Below are 19,702 nucleotides of genomic sequence, written 5' to 3' on the forward strand. Positions count from 1 at the left end.
AAATCCTTGTCAGGACTCACAAAGGACTTGTGCCATATGGCCCTGGCAACCTCTGACTCAAGGCAATGTCTGGCATGTCTGAACAGCAAGGAAGGCAGGACGGCTCCAATAGAATGAGCAAGGGGAGAGTAGCCCAGGAGTCAGAGGTAGCCAGGGCCATATGGCACAAGTCCTTTGTGAGTCCTGACAAGGATTTCATCTAAATTGAAAGGCCACTGGGGAATCTTATGCAAGGGAAGGATGTGATCTTATAGAAAAAGATCACTCATGGCTACTGTTTTCCAAAATGGTTATACCAAATTTCACTTAGTAGAGTAACAGAGCTCCCTTTGTCCCACTTGGTGGTACTGTCAGATTTAGAAGTTTGCTAATCTGTTAATGGGGAATGGGATTATTTTATTATTCTTCCAATTTGCCTTTCCCCTTTTCATGTGTTGGACAAAGGAAATCTTTTAATGGAGAAGCTGGTCAATTTTTTTTTCCTGTCTGCCAGTAAATCTATTTGTTTTCTCTTACTGATTTGAGGTAAGTTTTTATATATTTTGGATGTAAATCTTCTGTGGGTTAAAAATTGCCCTAGGCAGGAGAGTCTTTGACAAGGTGGAGGGAAGTGAATCCAGAACACAGATGGAGGGGTTAGCCTAAGCAGGAGGAGGACGTTTTTCTTTGTAACGAGAAAAAGGGATGAGAACGAAGGTAAGATTTCAGATTTGGTGTGGGAAATGGAGGGAGTTCTTAATGGCTTTTATGATCTCTCTGAAGTAGAAGGCCTACCACTATTTGAGAGTGTGGAAGCCAGTGGAGTTGGAAGAGGAAAATAGAAGGTTTAAAACAGACTCACTGATATTTCTTTTTAAGTTTATTTATTTATTTTGAGAGAGAGAGAGAGAGAGAGAGAGAGAGAGAGAGACAGACACTCCCAAGCAGGCTCTGTGCTGTCAACACAGAGCTCAAAGGGGGGGAACTGTGAGATAATGACCTGAGCCAAAAATCAAGAGTCAGATGCTTAACCAACTGAGCCAGCCAAGTGCTCCTTATTTTATTTTTTAATGTGTATATATATTTGCAACCCCCCTCTCCCCCAAGACTCACTGATTTTTAGGACAATTGAAACTACGCTGCATGACACCGTAACGGTTGATGTATGTCATTATACGTTTCTCTAAACCCACAGAATGTACATCAAGAGTGAACCCTAATGTAAATTATGGACTTCGGGTGATTGTTATGTGTCAGTGTAGGTTCATCAACCGTAGAAAGTGCACCACTCTGATGAGGGGTACTGATAATGGGAGAGGCTATAAATGTGTATGGGCTGGGAGCATATGGGAAATCTCTGTCCCTTCTCCTCAATACTGCTTTAAACCTAAAACTGCTCTAGGTTAACTAAACAACAACCAGAAAAAAAATAAAAATAAAAATTTCCCTAGGCATGTAATAGAGTGTGCTAAAAAAAAAAGCCCTGGAACTGGAGGAGTTTCAGAATATTGGAAAGTCACAAGGACATGATGAAATGGAACTAGTGGCAAAGAGGTGCTATCTGGAAAAAGAGGAATGTGAAAAAATTAAGAGTTTTTATCCAAGGTAAAGCAAGTGCCGGAAGAAAACATCACAATAAAGTTAAAACAGCTAAAAGCTGAGGCAATATCAAAGAATAGCTTTGTAAATGAAATCATTTCACGAATCAAAGTTATATGAGAAAGTCCCATCAAAGGAACAAATATTGATAAGCTATTGTTTGGAATACTTTTGTATTGTTTTATATCAACCCTTTTTTCCACAGTGTTGACAATTTGATATCCATGAGATATCAACTTAATATTTAGTAATATTTTGAGTTAAATCAGCAAAATATTACAACCATTTTTTTGCCACATTCTGTAATTTGCCTTGTCATTCTTTTAAACTCTTGATAGTGCTTCCTACAACTTGCTTGAGAAATGTTATTTTTTAATTTTAATTCCAGTATAGTTAACATACAGTGTTGTTAGTTTCAGGTGTTCAATATACTGATTTGACAATTCTATACATTATTCACTGCTCATCTTTAAGTGTACTTTAAAAATTTTTTTTTATTTTTTACAAAGAGCGCAAGAGTGGGGGAGAGGGGCAGAGGGAGAGAGAAGAGAGCCACAGACCTTCATCCCACAACTCCAGGACCATGACCTGAGCCAAAATCAAGACCAGGACGCTCAACGGACTGAACCACCCAGGCACCCCTTAAGTGTACTCTGAATACCCTTCACCTATTTCACCCATCTCTTATATGGGAGATCTTTCTTTAAATTCTTTATCCTTCAAATTCTTTAGTGTTCTCTTTCACATTTAAGTTTATAAACCACCTAAAGTTTTTATGTATGGAGGTAGAAATCAAATTTTATTTTTTTCCATATGGATTGTTACAATAATATATACTGAAAAGCACATTTCTCTATTTCAATATCATCTTTGCAATAAATATACTGTTTTTGGGTTTGTTTTAGGGTTCGCCATTCTTTTCTATTGGTCTATTGTGTATTTTGGCACAGCACCATACTCAGTGTAGCTTCATAATAAATCTTAATACCTAGTAGAGTAAATCCTTTCACCTTTTCTTAAGAATATCTTTGCCTTAGGGGCACCTGGGTAGCTCAGTCGGTTAAACAGCCTTTGGTTCAGGTCATCATCTCATAGTTCCTAAGTTTGATCCCTGCACCGGGCTCTGTGCTGACAGCTCGGAGCCTGGAGCCTGCTTTAGATTCTGTCTCTCCCTCTCTCTCTGCCCCTCCCCCGCTCACATTCTGTCTTGCAAAAATAAACATTAAAAAAAAAAAGTATTTCTGCTTTACTTGGACTTCTGTATTACCAAATTAAAAAAAAAAATTGTTTTCTAACGTTTATTTATTTTTGAGACAGAGAGAGACAGAGCATGAACGGGGGAGGGTCAGAGAGAGAGTGAGACACAGAATCTGAAACAGGCTCCAGGCTCTGAGCTGTCAGCACCGAGCCCGACGCGGGGCTTGAACTCACAGACTGTGAGATCATGACCTGAGCTGAAGTCAGACGCTTAACTGACTGAGCCACCCAGGCGCCCCTCAAATTTTTAAATCAACTTACCACGTAGCACATAAGCACATAGGTTTTAAAAGGAATAGCACTTAACCTGTCACTATGGAGAGGAATGTTGACTTTCCAATAAGGAATCCTTCAATCCATGAAAATAATATATCCTTGTATTTTTTTCTCAATAAGATTTCATTTTTTTCCATCAGTATCTTTCTCATCTTTTGTTAGATTTAGAATTAAATAATTCTTGTTTTTAAGAATTATATGCAAATGGCACCATTTAACATTTCATTTTCTAATTGTTGCTGATAATACAGAAACACAGCTAAGTTTTGTATGTTGACTTTGTAACCCAACACCACTTTGCTAAATCTTAATTTTATAATTTATCTGCATATAATTTGAATTTTTATACCCACAATCATACAATCAGTAAATAATAAGTTTATATGTTTCTTTCTATTTCCACCCCCTTGCCTTACTGCATTTATTATGAAATTCTTTCAGGATATTGAAGGAGTAACGAGAAGTCATTTGCTTGTTTCCAGTTTCAAAAAGAAAGCCTTCAATATTTCATTTTGGTGCTTGTTTTGATTGTTCTGGTTTCACTGGTCTTGAAATGACTTATTTGAAATGGTTTTTTAGTTATGAATAGTTGCCGAATAAAAATTCGGTAAACTGAAATGATGCTTTTTCTGAATTTGTTAACATCATTAATTACAGTGATTGGTTTTCCAAAGTTATGCCAACTTTACCCCCCTAAAATGAATCTAGTTTGTTCATAATTTATTTAGGATTTTTGCATATATGTTCACAAATGAGACCAGACTATTTTTCCTTTCTTATAGAGAGTCAAGTTTTGGTATCAGAATTATGCTAGATTTTTAAGAAGAGTAGGGGAATGTATACCGTTTTTTCTATTATTAGGAAATTACTCAATTGCAATTATTTCTTTTAAAAATAGGGGCGCCTGGGTGGCTCAGTTGGTTAAGCATCTGACTTCTGCTCAGGTCATAATCTTGCAGTCCCTGAGTTCAAGCCCCACGTCGGGCTCTGTGCAGACAGCTCAGAGCCTGGAGCCTGCTTCAGATTCTGTCTTCCTCTCTCTGCCCCTCCCCTGCTTGCACTCTGTCTCTCTCAAAAATAAATATTAAAAAATTTTAAATAAATAAATAAATAAATAAATAAATAAAAATGACCACAGAACTTGCCAATGAAACCATCTGGGCCCAGGGCTTAATGTATGCAAAGGTTTTAAAACTATAGACCCAACTGTACTAAGTTAGTAGAAATCTGCCTATTTTATCCAAGTTCTTATATTTACTGAGATAAAACTGTTCAAACATCCTGTTGGTATCTACAAAACTCTAGTTACATCACCAGCTATTCTGCCTTCTCTATTTCTCCATCAGTTTCAACAAAAGGTTTATCAATTTCATTTAGATCATAGACCCAAATGTTGGTTTTAATACCTTTTGTTTTCTATTTAATTTTAGCTCTTCTCTTTACTTCCTTCTACATTTTCTTCTTCTTTTTTTCTTGAACTATATGCCTCACCTTTCTTATTTTTAATTATATTTATTTAAAGCTGTAAATTTTAATTACTTCAGTAATAGTCCACAAGTTATATTTTGCATTGGGCACCAACATACTATTTTCTAATGTGAACATATTTTCTATTTTCATTCTGACTTCTTTAAACCATGGAGTACATAAGTGTATTTCTAAACTTCCACACATAGGGATTTTTATGTATTCTTTTTGTTACCGATTTCTAAGGTAATTATAATGATCTATGAAAACACTCCATTAAATCCTCTGAAAACTTTAAGACTGGCTTTATGGTCTAGCAAATAGTCCATTTGTATAAATATTCTTTCCATATGCCCTTGAAAACAATGTAGATCAATGACATGTCCAAGAAGTTTGTTAAATTTGCTCTTCAAATGTTCTATAAACAATTTTACTATGCTTACCCTATGAGAGTGTTATATTAATATTTCACCATATGGTGTTGGATTTGTCTATTTCCCCTGTTCCTGTGTCAACTTCTGCTTTTAATATTTCAAGGCTATATTATTAAATAAAGTTAGAACTGTTAAAGCTTCCTGAGAAGTTGAACCTTTTATCTTTATGCTTTGAATTATATTTTACCTAGCATACTCTTCAATCTCAACTTTCTTCAGGTGTTTTTCCATCTTTCTCTTTCAGCCATTCTATATCCTTCTTTTACATGTGCATCTTGTAAAAGACATGTAGTTAATTTTTATTTGTTTTTATAATTCCAATACAATAATCTTGTCCTGGTTTCCATTCTTAGCAGCACCTGACTCTGACCCTTATTAGCCCAATTCAAAAGTTCACTCTCTCTCCTACCTACCTGCTCTGAAGTCTGCAATTACATCTAGAGCAGAAGTGTCTTCAGCTTATTCTGAGCTTTATGACTTTCTCTGATCTTGGCTAGGTAATTCACTACATGTTGGATCTTTCATGTTTTTAAGAGTTTATATTCTATCCAACCTTTTAACTTGTTTTCAGCAAATCTTATCAGTTCATCTTCAAAACAAAATCCAGTATTCTACCACTTCTTAACATGCTCACTGCAACTCCCTTGGGTCCATACCATCACCACCTCTTACCTGATTATTTCAATAACCTCCCACCTGGTTTTCTTGCTTCTTCCCCTATGTGGTCTATTCCTCAACACAGCAGCCTGAGAGACCTTATTAAAACCTAAAGCATATCATGTCACCCCTTTGCTCAAGTCTCCAATGACTTCCCACACATTAAAGTCAGAGTCATTTCTGTGATATACAAGACCCACCCTCATTACTTCCCTGAACTTATCCCCTGCTACTTCCCCCACATTCACTCTCTTGCTGTTCTTGCCTCTTTAATGTTACCTGAGGCTTTAATAATCCAGTGCTGCATTAATAAAGCACTCCAAAATGTGGCAATTTATTTATTTATTTAAAAATTTTTTTTTAACGTTTATTTATTTTTGAGACAGAGAGAGACAGAGCATGAACGGGGGAGGGTCAGAGAGAGAGGGAGACACAGAATCTGAAACAGGCTCCAGGCTCTGAGCAGTCAGCACAGAGCCCGACGCGGGGCTTGAACTCACATACCGCGAGATCATGACCTGAGCCAAAGTCGGACGCTTAACCGACTGAGCCACTCAGGCGCCCCAATGTGGCAGTTTAAAAGACAAGCCATATTTTCTAATGGTCAAGATCTCATGGTTTCTCATAACTTCTATTGGTCAAGACTTCAGAAAGGGATCAACAGGTACTTCTCACTCAGGGTTTTTCAAGAAGTTTATAGTCAAAGATATAAGCTGGGGCTGCAGTCATCTGAAGGCTGGATTTCCCTCAGTAAGCAACCCAAGCAATCAAGGCAAAGCCACAGGCTTTTGGTGACTTGGCCTCAGAAGCCACACATTACAACTTCTTTTGCATCCTATCACCACACTGGGCCAGCACTAATTCAGTGTGAGAGGATTATACAAAAGTGTAAATACCAGGGGGCAAAAATCATTCTGAGCTATCACACTTCAAAAGGTCAGGCATGCTTCACCTCATAGCCTTCATATTTACTGTTTCCTCCTGCTTAAAACATTCCTCCCCCAAATATCCATATGGCTAGCCCCCTCATTTCCTTTACATCTTTTATCCATCTATCCTTCACATCCCTTCCCTATCTTACTCCTAGCAAATGTTAGCATTTGTCACTAACACACACATTTTAATTTCTTTATCTTGTTTATTATTATTTGTCTTCCATCTAGAATGTTAAGTCTTATGTGCATAAGGATTTTTCTGTTTGTTTCAACAGTTTATCTCCAGCACCTACAACACCTGGCATACAAGAAACAATATTTGTTGAATGGTCAAATCAGTCTCTTTGTTATTTCAACTGCTCTTAAACTTATAAGAACATTTACATAATTTAATCCTGAATACTTTGGAGGCTCAGTGAATTAAATATCATTTTTTATGTACTTTTAAAAAATGTTTATTTATTTTTGAGAGAGCGAGAGAGAGAGAGAGAGAGAGAGAGCGAGCAAGCAGAAGAGGGGCAGAGAGGGAGACAGAATCTGAAGCAGGTTCCAGGCTCTGAGCTGTCAGCATAGAGCCTGAGGCAGGGCTCGAACTCAATGGGCCAGGAGATCATGACCTGAGCCAAAGTCGGACGCTTAACCGACTGAGCCACCCAGGCGCCCCTCTATGCACTTTTTTAAAGGTAATCATCAAAATAAGCATGGACACTCTTATCAAATGGATACCTGTTTTCCAATTTGGAATGAAAGTCAATGAAGGGGGAGGAATTAAAAATGGGATGTTTTCTACAATCTTTTTTTTTTTTTAAGTTAATTTATTTATTTTGAGAGAGAGAAAGAGTGCACAAGGAGGAGTGGGGCAGAGAGAATTCCAAGCAGGCTCCACACTGTTGGAGCAGAGTCAACAATCCCACCAACTATGAGATTATAACCTGAGCTGAAAACAAGAGTCAGATGCTTAGCCAACTAAGCCACCCATGTGCCCCTCTATGATCTTTTACTATCAAATTTATCTTCTTAAACTGAGAATTTAAAAAAACACAGGTATATTAAACATGTTTTAATCAGACAGGTAAAAGAAAGTCTTCTCATTCAAATTAAACTATTAAACTGCTTGCTAAATGACTTTTACTGGCTTAAGTTTTACTTATTTTGAGTACTGTTCATTAAAAAACAAGAATTTAAGGGGTGCCTGGGTGGCTCGGTCAGTTAAGCATTCGACTTTGGCTCAGGTCACGATCTTGTGGTTTGTGAGTTCGAGCCCCGCATTGGGCTCTGTGCTGACAGCTTGGAATCTGGAGTCTGCTTCAGATTCTGTGTCTCCCTCTCTCTCTGCCCCTCCCCCACTCACTCTGTCTCAAAAAAACCCCCAAAAAAACACTAAAAAAATTTTAAAATAAAAATGAAGAATTTAATTAGTTTTAAAATGTGCTAGTAATATGAAGCTGTACTAGTATATGCAAATATTTTAATATACAATTATATTTTCTTGAAATGTTCTCTATACATACTTGATAGCAATCCAGCCCACCACAACCATTCTTTAAGATATGCATGGCCACCTTGACCTGTGAATGAAAAAATATTTCACTTTTTGGGAAGATTATCAGACTCTTATAAATTTATGACAACTATTAGCTATGACAGATTTTAAAACATCTTATTTGTTGATGATTATTACTTTGAATAAAGGTTCCATCATGATTTCTTAGATAATATTTTTATGATTTTCTTAGAAAAGAGGATGAGGATAATGAAAATGTTACAATTTTTAGGTTTGCACTATACTACAAACCTCATTCCTGTAATCCTTATATTCAGTCCATACTTCATTCTTTTGTTTCGTGAACTCAGCTTCAATAAACCAAGTAAAGAAAATGAACCAGTAAGTAGTAGTCCAGCTTCAAATGAATTAGTCTGAAAGTGGATAAGCCATATAGGTGTGGGTTAGCCCCATTTATGAGGCAGTTACCTTGGAGAAAGGGGTCTTATATTGACCATACATAAAAAGTTAAGCATTAATCACAGTCTGGGGCTGCTAGGATATTCACCCTCCTTTTCTACTTGACTGTCTTCCCAATAAAAATAATAAAACCAGGAAGCAACTGGTACTTAAGCCATTGTCCAAAAGAAAAAGCCAATGCAAATGAACTCCTTGATAAACATATCCATCATGGACAATGCAAGTACCTGTCTTAGGACAAGAATGAGGAATATACTTGTTCACGCAGTATATGCCAATACTCTCTCCTTTGCCCACTAACCTCTAATAGAGGCCACTATTTTAAGATGGTTTGATTAGCTCTGGCCATAAAGATGGCACAGGAAAGAGGGAGAAGGTGTTTTGTTTTGTTTTGTTTTGTTTACTACCAAAGCAGGTCTTCCTGTGAGTCAGAACCAGACTTAGAACTAAAGCAGAGACTGAGTGATGAAACACGGCCAGGATGCAACATAATGCTGTTGTGAATGTGCCAAAGTCAGAGTGGGGTTCAATCATAATGAGTATCCCCCAAGATCTTGCCTTCAGTAAGATTCTGATTCTATTCATAAACCCTCATTTCCTTCTCTGCAGAAATATCAAAATTTTAAGATAAGACTGGATGCTAATAGGGCACTGGTCCTTATTTCCACTTTGAAAGTAACTATAGGAGTGAACAGCTAGCTTATTAATGACATTGTCTCACTTTTATTTTTCTCATTACAAAGTAACTGATGTTTGATTCTCTATAAACATTTACAAGGCTTGCATAGTTCAAAGTTTCAAATATACTAACTAGGAATTAAGATGTGGTTGTCTACCATCAAGAACCTGAGTAAACAAGCATACACAGATATCATTTCACAGTCACATAGGGCATAGCCTACCTGCTCTCATGGAGCCTTTCCTGGCAAGGCGCAGAAGACCTTTTTTTTTCAAAATGAAACTCCCGCCAATGAAAATGCTGGAGCTCATAGCCAATCCCAAACCAATGTAAAAGTCATATTTTCCACGCCCCTGGATCATTTCGTTTGTTACTGAAGTTCTTTAAATCACACTGATTACAAAACAGAGAAACCGCTGGTGCTAGAGGCAGGGTTATGCAGTCTTCAAATCTAAACAATGCAAAACAAGACAAGATTTTCAGAGAATGATAGTGATAGTGCAAATGCAACTCAAAAATTTACTCCATTTCTCTTCTCATAAAGGAATATTTTCATTACTACTATTGATAATATACTTACTATTTATAATTTACCACTAATGTAATTATCTCTCTTCCAGTTATGGCAAAAGATAGGATCATGATATAAAGCCATACTAAAAAATCAAACTCATGGAATCAGGGAACAGACTGGTGGCTACCAGAGCCAGGGATAGAGGAGTGACAGATATGGGTATAACATAAAGAAGTCTGGGGGTATAATGTACAGCATGGTGACTACAGTTAAAAATACTGTGTTGTACATTTGAAAGTAACTAAGATCTTAAAAGTTCTCATCACAAGAAAAAATTTATAACTGTGTGAAGTGATAAATGTTAACTGAATTTATTGTGATCATTTTACAACATATACATATATGTAATCATTATGTTGTATACCTTAAGCTAATATAATGTTTTATGTCAGGGATAACTCAATAAAACTGAAAAAAATTATGGGAATGCAAGCTGGTGCAGCCACTCTGGAAAACAGTATGGAGGTTCCTCAAAAAACTGAAAACAGAATTACCCTACGACCCAGCAATTGCACTACTAGGCATTTATCCATGAGATACAGGTGTGCTGCCTTGAAGGGACACATGCACCCCAATGTTTATAGCAGCACTATCAACAATAGCTAAAGTATGGAAAGAGCCCAAATGTCCATCAATGGATGAATGGATAAAGATGTGGTATATATCTATCTATCTATCTATCTACCACATGTATGTATACACACACACACACACACACACACACACACACACAATGGAGTATTACTTGGCAATCAAAAAGAATGAAATCTTGCCATTTGCAACTACGTGGATAGAACTGGAGGATATTATGCTAAGTGAAATTAGTCAGAGAAAGACAAAAATCGTATGACTTCACTCATTTGAGGACTTTAAGAGACAAAACAGATGAACATAAGGGAAGGGAAACAAAAATAATATAAAAATGGGGGGGGACAAAACAGAAGAGACTCATAAATATGGAGAACAAACTGAGGGTTACTGGAGGGGTTGTGGGAGGGGGGATGGGCTAAATGGCTAAGGGGCACTAAGGACTCTACTCCTGAAATCATTGTTGCAGTATATGCTAACTAGTTTGGATGTAAATTTTAAAAAATAAAAAAACAAAAAAAACAGACCTCATCTGAACAGGCAGGACAGCCAGAGATTGTATACCATGTGCATGGTACTATCTATGCAAAATATGGTAGAGGAATATCTGTAGGTTAAATAAATACTGTTGAAGCAGTAAAAAAAAAAAAAAAAAGAAAAAAAGAAAAACAATATACTAAATTTAAAAATTTAAATTTTATAAACTCTAGTTTCATATTTAAATAATGGTTCCAGTCTTAGTTGACAGTCCAAAGTAACAAAACTTTGCTGTTAAGAAAAAATATTCTACAGAACGAAAATAAATCATAAATATACACAAATTTAGTTCATAAATACATTTACCAGTTTCACAACATGTCCTTTTTAAATAATCTACACAGAGAAACTCAAAATTTTCTCACCCATACAGTTTCTTCTTTGAAATCTATGTAGATATAAGCAGATGGTTATTTATTTGTTATTTAGCCTATTTGGGGGTGTGTAGAAAGAAAACAGCTTCCACATTATTTTGTTAGCAGAGGATGATCATTCTAACAGACAGATGTTTGCCACAGTGCAAGTGTGATACTGATGGACTTTTTGGAGAACATGAGGGCCATGGACCTAGAGGGCTCAAACCACAAGACCAGACAGGGAGCAGAGGCTTATCAAAGACATTTCAAATGTCACTCATGAACTCTGCTAACAAATGAACTAAAGCAAAGTGCAGAAAGTAGAGGGAAAGATATTACTCAGCAAGAAGGTTTATGATTAGTTATAACTTACTGCCAGCCCAACTTTCTGGTAGGTCTTGAGATTTTTATCCCACAAATTAACTACTGAGTTCCAGAACTAATTTACAATTCAGTCAGGATCCTCACTCATTAACCCTTGCCCACTAGCCAACTTTTTCCATTGTTCAGGTTATGAGATTCTGGCTTTTAGCAAAAGCATCATAACTCTAACCACCTAACCCCTCAATTGCTTTATCCATTCACTCAAACGGTATTTACCAAACATAAGCATTAAGCATTATGCTAAGCTCTATGCATAAAATGGTGATAGCTAAATTTTAGTCTTCCATGGGAGACAAACAAAAGACAGTTAAATAATGGGCGATAATGTTCTGTAATAATGGTAAAAAGGGGCCAAAGGGGCCAGTGTTTAGATTTGCCTGTTGAGTCACATTATGGTTCCCAGAACCCTTCATAAGAACAGTCCTTCCCAATCCATTGATTTGGGGCATGGCTCCGTGGCTTATGCTGGCCAATGGGGGGGAAGGTGTAAGTGACAGGAGTGCCAGTTCCAAGTCTAGACCTAAAGAGGACCTTTATATTTCTGCTTGCCCCTTTGCACCCTGCCATCACCTTGTGCACAGCCAAACACAGAGTCATCCCTGCTGACTTAATGAACCATGAGTACGATCATAAATAAATGCTACATGCCACTGGGATAACTAACTTACACACCTAAACAGACTTACTACAGGTAAATATAAAATTCCCATCAGATTTTTGAAAAACCAAAACTTGTCTGCAGAAATGGGGATCAGTGGTAAAGATGGGTGGCAGGCAGACAGGGGTTCATTGTTAGAGAGAGAATAATACTTCTCTCTATTCTATGTACTATGTATGTTTGGACGTTTCCATATCAAGGTTTTTTAAAACACATGTTGCAGTGCTCAAGAGCTGCAGAGATGTCAGGAGAGAAACAACTAACAAGTCTCAAAAGCAAAGTCACCCCACAATCTAGGATAAGATAATACTGAAACATGGAAAGAACATAAGACACTCAAGTCAGGGAGGTGCTCCAAGTTTTATAAGTATCAGTCACATACAATATGGATGAGATTAGCTGTCTAATTGAAACCTTTCCAGACTGATCTTTCTCATAAGGATTTGGAGAAGTATCCCTAGTCCTCTGAATGCCACTCCTAAGGGAAGAAAATGCATCGAGAAAGGTCCAAGGCAGGGAATTTGGAAGATTCAGTCCTGCCTCTAGCTGGGTGCATGACCTTGGTTGAGTCGCCACCTTAACAGAGACACATAAGAAAAGAAAGAAGCTAAAGAATCTGTAAAGTTATTGATTTTCAAATTTCAAATAAAATAAACTACTGGTCTCTTTATGTGCCACATATTGGTAACCCCAAACTTCAACTTAACTTCAGCTTGCCTTTGGAATAATTCTGGACTGTGACAATCAGTTATGTACAGAGACATAAACATATGCAGGGAGGGGGGAGACAGAAAATTTGGGAATAAAATGGTTAGCAGAAAGAATTACTTCTATAGACTGTAAGGGCACCTCGGTGGCTCAGTGGGTTAAGCGTCATCTTTGGCTCAGGTCATGATCTCGCAGTTCATGAGTCTGAGCCCCACGCTGGGCTCTGTGCTGACAGCTCAGAACCTGGATCCTGCTTCAGATTCTGTCTCCCTCTCTCTCTGTCTCTCCCTAGCTCATGCTCTGTCTCTCTCTCTCAAAAATAAACATTAAAATATATATAGAGAGACTATAAAAAGATTATGACAACAAAAAAAGTGTGCTTAATGGTATTCCCAGCACACTCTAAATGACTCACTTAACCATGTTTATGACCCAGTCTTCCTCACTAGACTGCCAGATGCTGGGCTCCTACAGCTTCAAAATATGTCTTAATATCGGTTTTCTCAGTGAATATAGATGAATGGAATAATTATAATTGGCCCTAAAAATAAAGCTGTATCATTTAGATCAGCTTCCTAAAATGTAACAACTGTTTTTACAGTGTATAAACTTACGAACTGTAAAAAGTTGTCAAAGTATGCTGGGAAGTGATAGTATTATATGTAAGTGAAAATGCAAAGGTAACAGTAAAAAGTCTGGGAAGATGGGAGTAAAGAAACCTAGCTACCAAACACACTTCAGCCCACTCTGCATTCCAATGAACAAGGATCACCTAATATTCATCAAAGCACCCCCTAACTTAAAATCAGCTCCTTTAACCATTATCATCATGAAGCACTGTTCTTAATTATCATTCAAATTCTACTGAGGAAGTGACTACCTAAAGTTCTCTGGTCCACAAACCTCCCTTTTAAAAGTCTGAACAAGCTGATTTATAGTTTGAATATTCTGAAATCTATAAAATATAACTTTGTTACCTGCATAGATGATACCCATAAACAAGTCAGGTTTAGCTACAGTTCCAATCCAATAGCTTCACAAATCCAAATTCAGACTTCACTTACATAAAGCTCATTTTTTAATTTTTTTATTTTAGAGAGAGACTGCAGGCACACTCACAAGCAGGTGAGAGGGACAAAGAGAAAGAGAAAGAGAAAGAAAGAGAGAGGGAGGGAGGGAGGGAGGGAGGGAGGGAGAGGGGGAGAGGGGGAGAGGGGGAGAGGGGGGGAGAGAGAGTACACCTTAAGCAGGCTCCATGCTTAGTGCAGAGCCTGGCGTGGAGCTCGAATTCACGAACCCGCGAGATCATGACCTGAGCCGAGGTCAGACGCTTAACTGACTAAGCCACCCAGGTGCCCCTGAAATGGATTGTTTTATTCTTGAGTATACTATGAAGTAGGGCCAGGTTTAAAGACAGCTAAACAAGAAAACTTAGTATGTTTCACTTCAACTATGTTCTCAAATCAGAGATGACAAGCTTCAGGTGATAATGTGCCCATCCTACCTCTGACAGGGACCAGGTAGAAGGTCCCATCCCATTCTCCTCTCCTCCAGCTGTTATTATTATTTATAGTGTGGTCATCTGTTCAGTAAACATGCGGAGCAGCTCTAATATGCCAGATGTTGGGGTTATAAAGATGATTTGATCACAAGTCCCTGACCTCAAGGATTCCACAGCTGAGTAAAATGATCTGAAGTGACCCATTTTAATTTTAAGCACACTTTTAAAGGCTCTTAGAATTTCCAAATTGTTCTTTCTAAAGTTTAACTTTCAAAGGTGATTTTACTTTTACGAATATTTATAACATTAACTTTCATTAAATACAAGTTATGTTAAAAATGAAATAAATATATCTTAAAGAAAATAAAGTTTTGAAATTGGTCCACCCTCTTCTAAAATATGGAGAACATGTAAGTAACAAGAAAAGATGGGACTAGTATTCTACCATCTATAAGATAAGATGATACTAAGATTTGCTTTGCAAAATGACTAACAGTAGGCAACACAATTACCAAAGTCATATACTTTTTAAAAATATACCAACAGAAGTACATTTACAGCTTTAAACTTGTCACAGCATTTCTGACATTTCATTTCACAAAACCTTGAAAGGTATGTGGTGAGGGCCCCATGAAGAGAAAACAGGTACAGAGATGTCAAGCAACTTCTCAAGAAGTGGGTAGGTAGCAGAACTAGTGCTAGAATCCAGCCTTTTGCCTTTCCCACTGGAGTCTCCATTTAGACCCAGAGGTGGAACACAAGGAAGAAACAGCTCCAACCTGGCTGTCAGTGTAAATCATCATCTGCCCAATCTGCTCCTCCTTGTATTCTGACCATGGCTTCACCATCCTCATTACCCAAACTGGATACAAGGGCCAAGAGTACCATATGGAGTATACCTTTGTGAAATACAGCCTCATATCTCCATGGCTCTCCCAATCCTCATTCAGCTTCAACAATGATGTTATCACACTGCTCTATAAAACACATCTGTGCTATCTCATTCTGCTTAAAACCTTAGAATGGCTACCCAATGTTTACAAAAAGAAGTTCAAATTTTGTAATCCTCTAACACCTTTCACCATTTGTTCCCAACCTAACTTTTGTATCTTATTTCCCTATACTATAATTCACATACCCTATGATACACCAGAGGTCAATATACTGCTGTCATTCTTACCTACTCCTTCTCCTCCTCCATACCTTTGTTTATATTCTCCCTTCATCTTAAAAAAAAAATTATTTTTAATGTTTATTTTATTTTTGAGAGAGAGAGAGAGAGCATGAGCAGGGGAGGGGCAGAGAGGGAGACACAGAATCTGCAACAGGCTCCAGGCTCTGAGCTGTCAGCACAGAGCCTGACGCAGAGCTTGAATTCACGAACTGTGAGATCATGACCTGAGCCGAGGTTGGACGCTTAACCTACTGAGCCACCCAGGTGCCCCTTCCCTTTCATCTTTTAAGGTGCAAACTCAAAATGCACCTCCACAATGAAGCCCTGCTTGAATTCCACAAACCAGAGAAATCAATCTTTTCTGAATTCCTTGGCCTTTAAACCTACACTTCTCTTTGGACACTTTTCTAGCCTATATTATGGTTACTTATGTATACGACTTAAATCCCCTTCATGGTGGCTCCTTGTGGACAGGTGCTTATCTCATTTACTCAACCAACAAACATTGACATGAATATATACTATGTTCTAGGAATGGGAATATAGCAGTGAATAAAACAGACCAAAACCCGGCCCTCATGGAATTTACCTTGTGTTGGAGGTAGGGCAAGACAATTAAAAAAAATAATAATAAATAATAATATTATATTGGAAGGTGGTAAACGCTATGGTTAAGGGCATTGAGGAGTTGGGTTGAGGGGATTCTATTTGAATTAGTTTGGTTAAGAGGCCCAGTGGAGAAGATAACACCGAGTAAAGCCCTGAAAGAGACAGGAAAAGAACAAAGCTGAGAAAAAATGCAAAGGCATGGAGGTATGAACTGTTATGCAGCTTTCCAGGAAAAGAAAGGCCACTGTGGCTGACACTGAGTGAACATGGGTAGGCAGGATACCACAGCAGGGTATTTTTATATAAAAGAAATATCCTGAAAACAAGTGTAATTCTTTTTTATCATTTCCCTCTAAATAGTAATAGCTACTACTTACTGAACACCTATGAAGCACTGTTCCAGGTAACTGATACACATTATTTCTAATACATACAATGAGAAGAAGGTATCTTTATCCCCACCTTACAACTAAAGAAACCAAACCTCCAAGGGGTTAAATCACATGCAGAGGACCACACAGAAAGTTATACAGTCTGAAATGGAACCTAAGTGTCTACTAGACTCTACTTCTATATGGGCTGCCCACGCTGAATGAAAACTAATATTAGAGTTCTTAATCTTTACTTCTGTTTGGTTTCCACTGATTTAACTTTTTCCAATCTCTTACTTTGCTAATTCTTTTTAAAAAGTTTCTTTAATGTTTATTTTTAAGAGAGTGAGAGCGAGCGGGGGAAGAGCAGAGAGAGCGAGAGACAGAATCTGAAGCAGGCTCCAGGTTCTGAGCTGTCAGCACAGAGCCCGATGCAGGGCTCAAACTCTCCAACGGTGAGATCACGACCTGAGCAAAGTCAGCCAACTTAACCGACTAAGCAACCCGGCTTCCCGCTAATTATTTTTAAAAACGGTACTTATAAATACTGCAGAACCTAAATCTCCAATCCTAATTTAGCAACATCAGTTATAAATTAAAATTTTAACTTACATGTAAGTTTAATATGGTCTCTCTTATGAAAAAAAAGGCTGGAAGAGGTCAGAGATGACTTATTCACTCTCATTTCCTTGTAAATAATACTCTTTATTCTCATTTAAAGTTTTAAACCCTGGTAGAGTAGCTCCGGCCTGGAAAGAAGAAAATACATAAGTAAGCAAAAGGACTGAACAGTTACCAACAGTTTCAAAAATATGGCTACTAGCCTCCATACTCTTTTTACTTACCAACATGAAACCTACTCAACCAAGCATAAACAACATAGTACTTCAACAGATAGCCTACTGCAATGAAACAAAGATCTCTACTCTCCCATCTTACTTTTACTACTAAAAAAAAAAAAAAAAAAAAAAAAAAGTACTACCTAGGTATATGGTTTATAGAGAATTTCTAAAAACAGAAAACGTAGTCCTGTATTAAACGAATTGAAAAACCTAGTGAACAAATTAAAGAGACACATAAACAAAACTAAACGTATATAGAGTTTTTATGAAAAGGAAGGAGGGATTAAATGACTTTATAAAAGTTACGAAATTAAAAGTCATGTTCAACGGCTCACTTCTAAAACTTGTTCAACGGTCAGTTAATATCTCCGCAGCAGCTGAAACAATCTAAAACTCACAACAAAACGAAAACTATGTGAATGAGCTGAATGAACTGATGCCCCGACAGGGTCAAGCCAGATTTCCATAGGATTTAATAGCAACCCAATTCGCAGTGGGATTCCTTGAGGCAGGATAAGAGGAAAAGCCCTTCCATTTCACAACACACGTGTTCCCAGGGAAGAGAAAGGCGCCCCTGAAGGGCCCCTGCCAACCCAAGACCAGCAGATTCGACCACAGCCCCTTCGCCCTTGCTTGAAAGAAAAAATTAAAAACTGGCGACCTCACCCCAACTGGAGGCCGCCCATGGTCCCCTCCACTACCTGGCCCTGGTCACCTCCGCTCACACGCCCACACAGGCCGCACGGGCCGCCCCTTCTTGAGCTCGCGCGGCCAGTGCCTTAGACGCTGTCCAGTAGGAGGTGAGAGCATCCAGGGCTGCAGCCGTGCGCGCCGCCTCCTCCATGGGGGAGCGCCGAGGGGAGCCTGCCCCGGATGACCCGCGACCGCCGCCGGGACCTAGAGCTGTAAGTAACCGAGGAGAGCCTGGGCGCGGTCGAGTGACGCAAAAGGAAGCGCGCGCACGCGCAGTGCAACGCAGCAAAGGCCCGCCCCGGCCCACCTTACTGTGGATTTCCGGTTTCTTTAGCTGGCCTTGGGCTGTGGAGAGCAGAGAGCGGGGCGGGATGAAGGAAGGAGTGGATGCAATATTTTGCAAAGTAGGTTCGACGACCAAGTGATTGAAGTCAAAGAACTGTGTGCTGCTTGCTTAAAATGCGAATTCCCTTACGCGGTTACCGTGTAAAGCTGCATTTTAAGCCGACTGCCTAGCAATCCCTAGGGAAATGGTGCTCCGAGAGGGCAAGGGGCGGAGCTAGGGCTGGGCCAGGAGGCTGGAGGCGGGTCCCGGAACGCGGAGGTGCGAAACCAAGTGGTGGGGGCGGGGTTGGGGTCCAAGTGGGGCTCTTTCTTCCCGAGGGTGACCTAATCGAAACCCGTAGAGATGGCGTTCTTTTTAGTGGTTTGGTAAAAGCGCCTCTTAAGACACTTGGAGCAGAGATGTATTTCTCATGAGATACATAGGCAACCCACTGTTAGACTGTCCCGCCTTGGCTTTCTTAGAACCCACAATCATGGTTTTCTATAAAATGGACAAAGACAGAGGGCTCATTTATAAGAGGAGGGGGCGGGATGGGGTGCGACTAGCCAGGTCGGGTTATAGGTGCCAAGGTCCTCTGGGTATGTTGTTCCTGTTTCTGAATAGATTAAAAAAAAAAAAAAAACAAACTAGTATTTGAAATGTTAATCATGTAGAATGGGATTTTTTCTTTAAGTTTATTTTGAAAAAGAGACCATTGTGGAGAGCTGTGGAGAGAGAGAGCTGTGGAGGGGTGGGAAGAGAGAGAGAGAGAGAGAGAGATCGGTCTCAAGCAGGCTCTGCACTGTCAGTGCAGAGCCTGAGGTGGGACTTGAACCCATGAACCATGGGATCAAGACCTGAGCTGAAATCAAGGGTCCCATGACCACCAACTGACCCACCCAGGTGGGGGCGGGGGGGGGGGATGTTTTTTAAGTGAGTGCTTGTTGAACCAGAAAATGCCAAATATAATTTGCTCTTTTCAGACTAGTCTAATTGGACTACACAGCCCCTACACTCTGGTTTTGTTATAAGTGACTATGCAGCCACTAATTTAAAGTTTTTAATCTTTTGTGAGCTTGGTAACCAGCTAATCGTGCCATTTTAGAACTGACTCAGAGGGCCTTTTTTGCTTATTT

The 19,702-nt window shown here is 38.8% G+C and overlaps 1 protein-coding gene across 3 annotated transcripts in view; it reads right to left on the reverse strand.

Annotated features, from left to right (window-relative positions):
* NIPA2 (NIPA magnesium transporter 2) overlaps positions 1–18,485 on the reverse strand; it is a 26,096-nt gene extending 7,611 nt beyond the window's left edge. Inside the window, exons 1-4 of one of the 3 annotated variants that reach the window (XM_049613933.1) lie at positions 18,264–18,485; positions 17,319–17,455; positions 9,470–9,697; positions 8,116–8,172 (exon numbers count right to left, since the gene is read on the reverse strand). In XM_049613933.1, coding sequence (XP_049469890.1) covers positions 8,116–8,172; positions 9,470–9,608 — 196 coding nt within the window. In that variant the 5' untranslated portion in view covers positions 9,609–9,697; positions 17,319–17,455; positions 18,264–18,485. Of the gene's footprint in view, positions 1–8,115; positions 8,173–9,469; positions 9,698–17,318; positions 17,456–18,214 lie in introns of all 3 variants that reach the window. The other 2 variants (XM_049613931.1, XM_049613932.1) reach the window with 2 other exon arrangements.
* Between the last annotated feature and the right edge of the window lie 1,217 nt (positions 18,486–19,702).

This window comes from Panthera uncia (genome assembly GCF_023721935.1).
Source record: "Panthera uncia isolate 11264 chromosome B3 unlocalized genomic scaffold, Puncia_PCG_1.0 HiC_scaffold_1, whole genome shotgun sequence".
Taxonomy (NCBI): domain Eukaryota; kingdom Metazoa; phylum Chordata; class Mammalia; order Carnivora; family Felidae; genus Panthera; species Panthera uncia.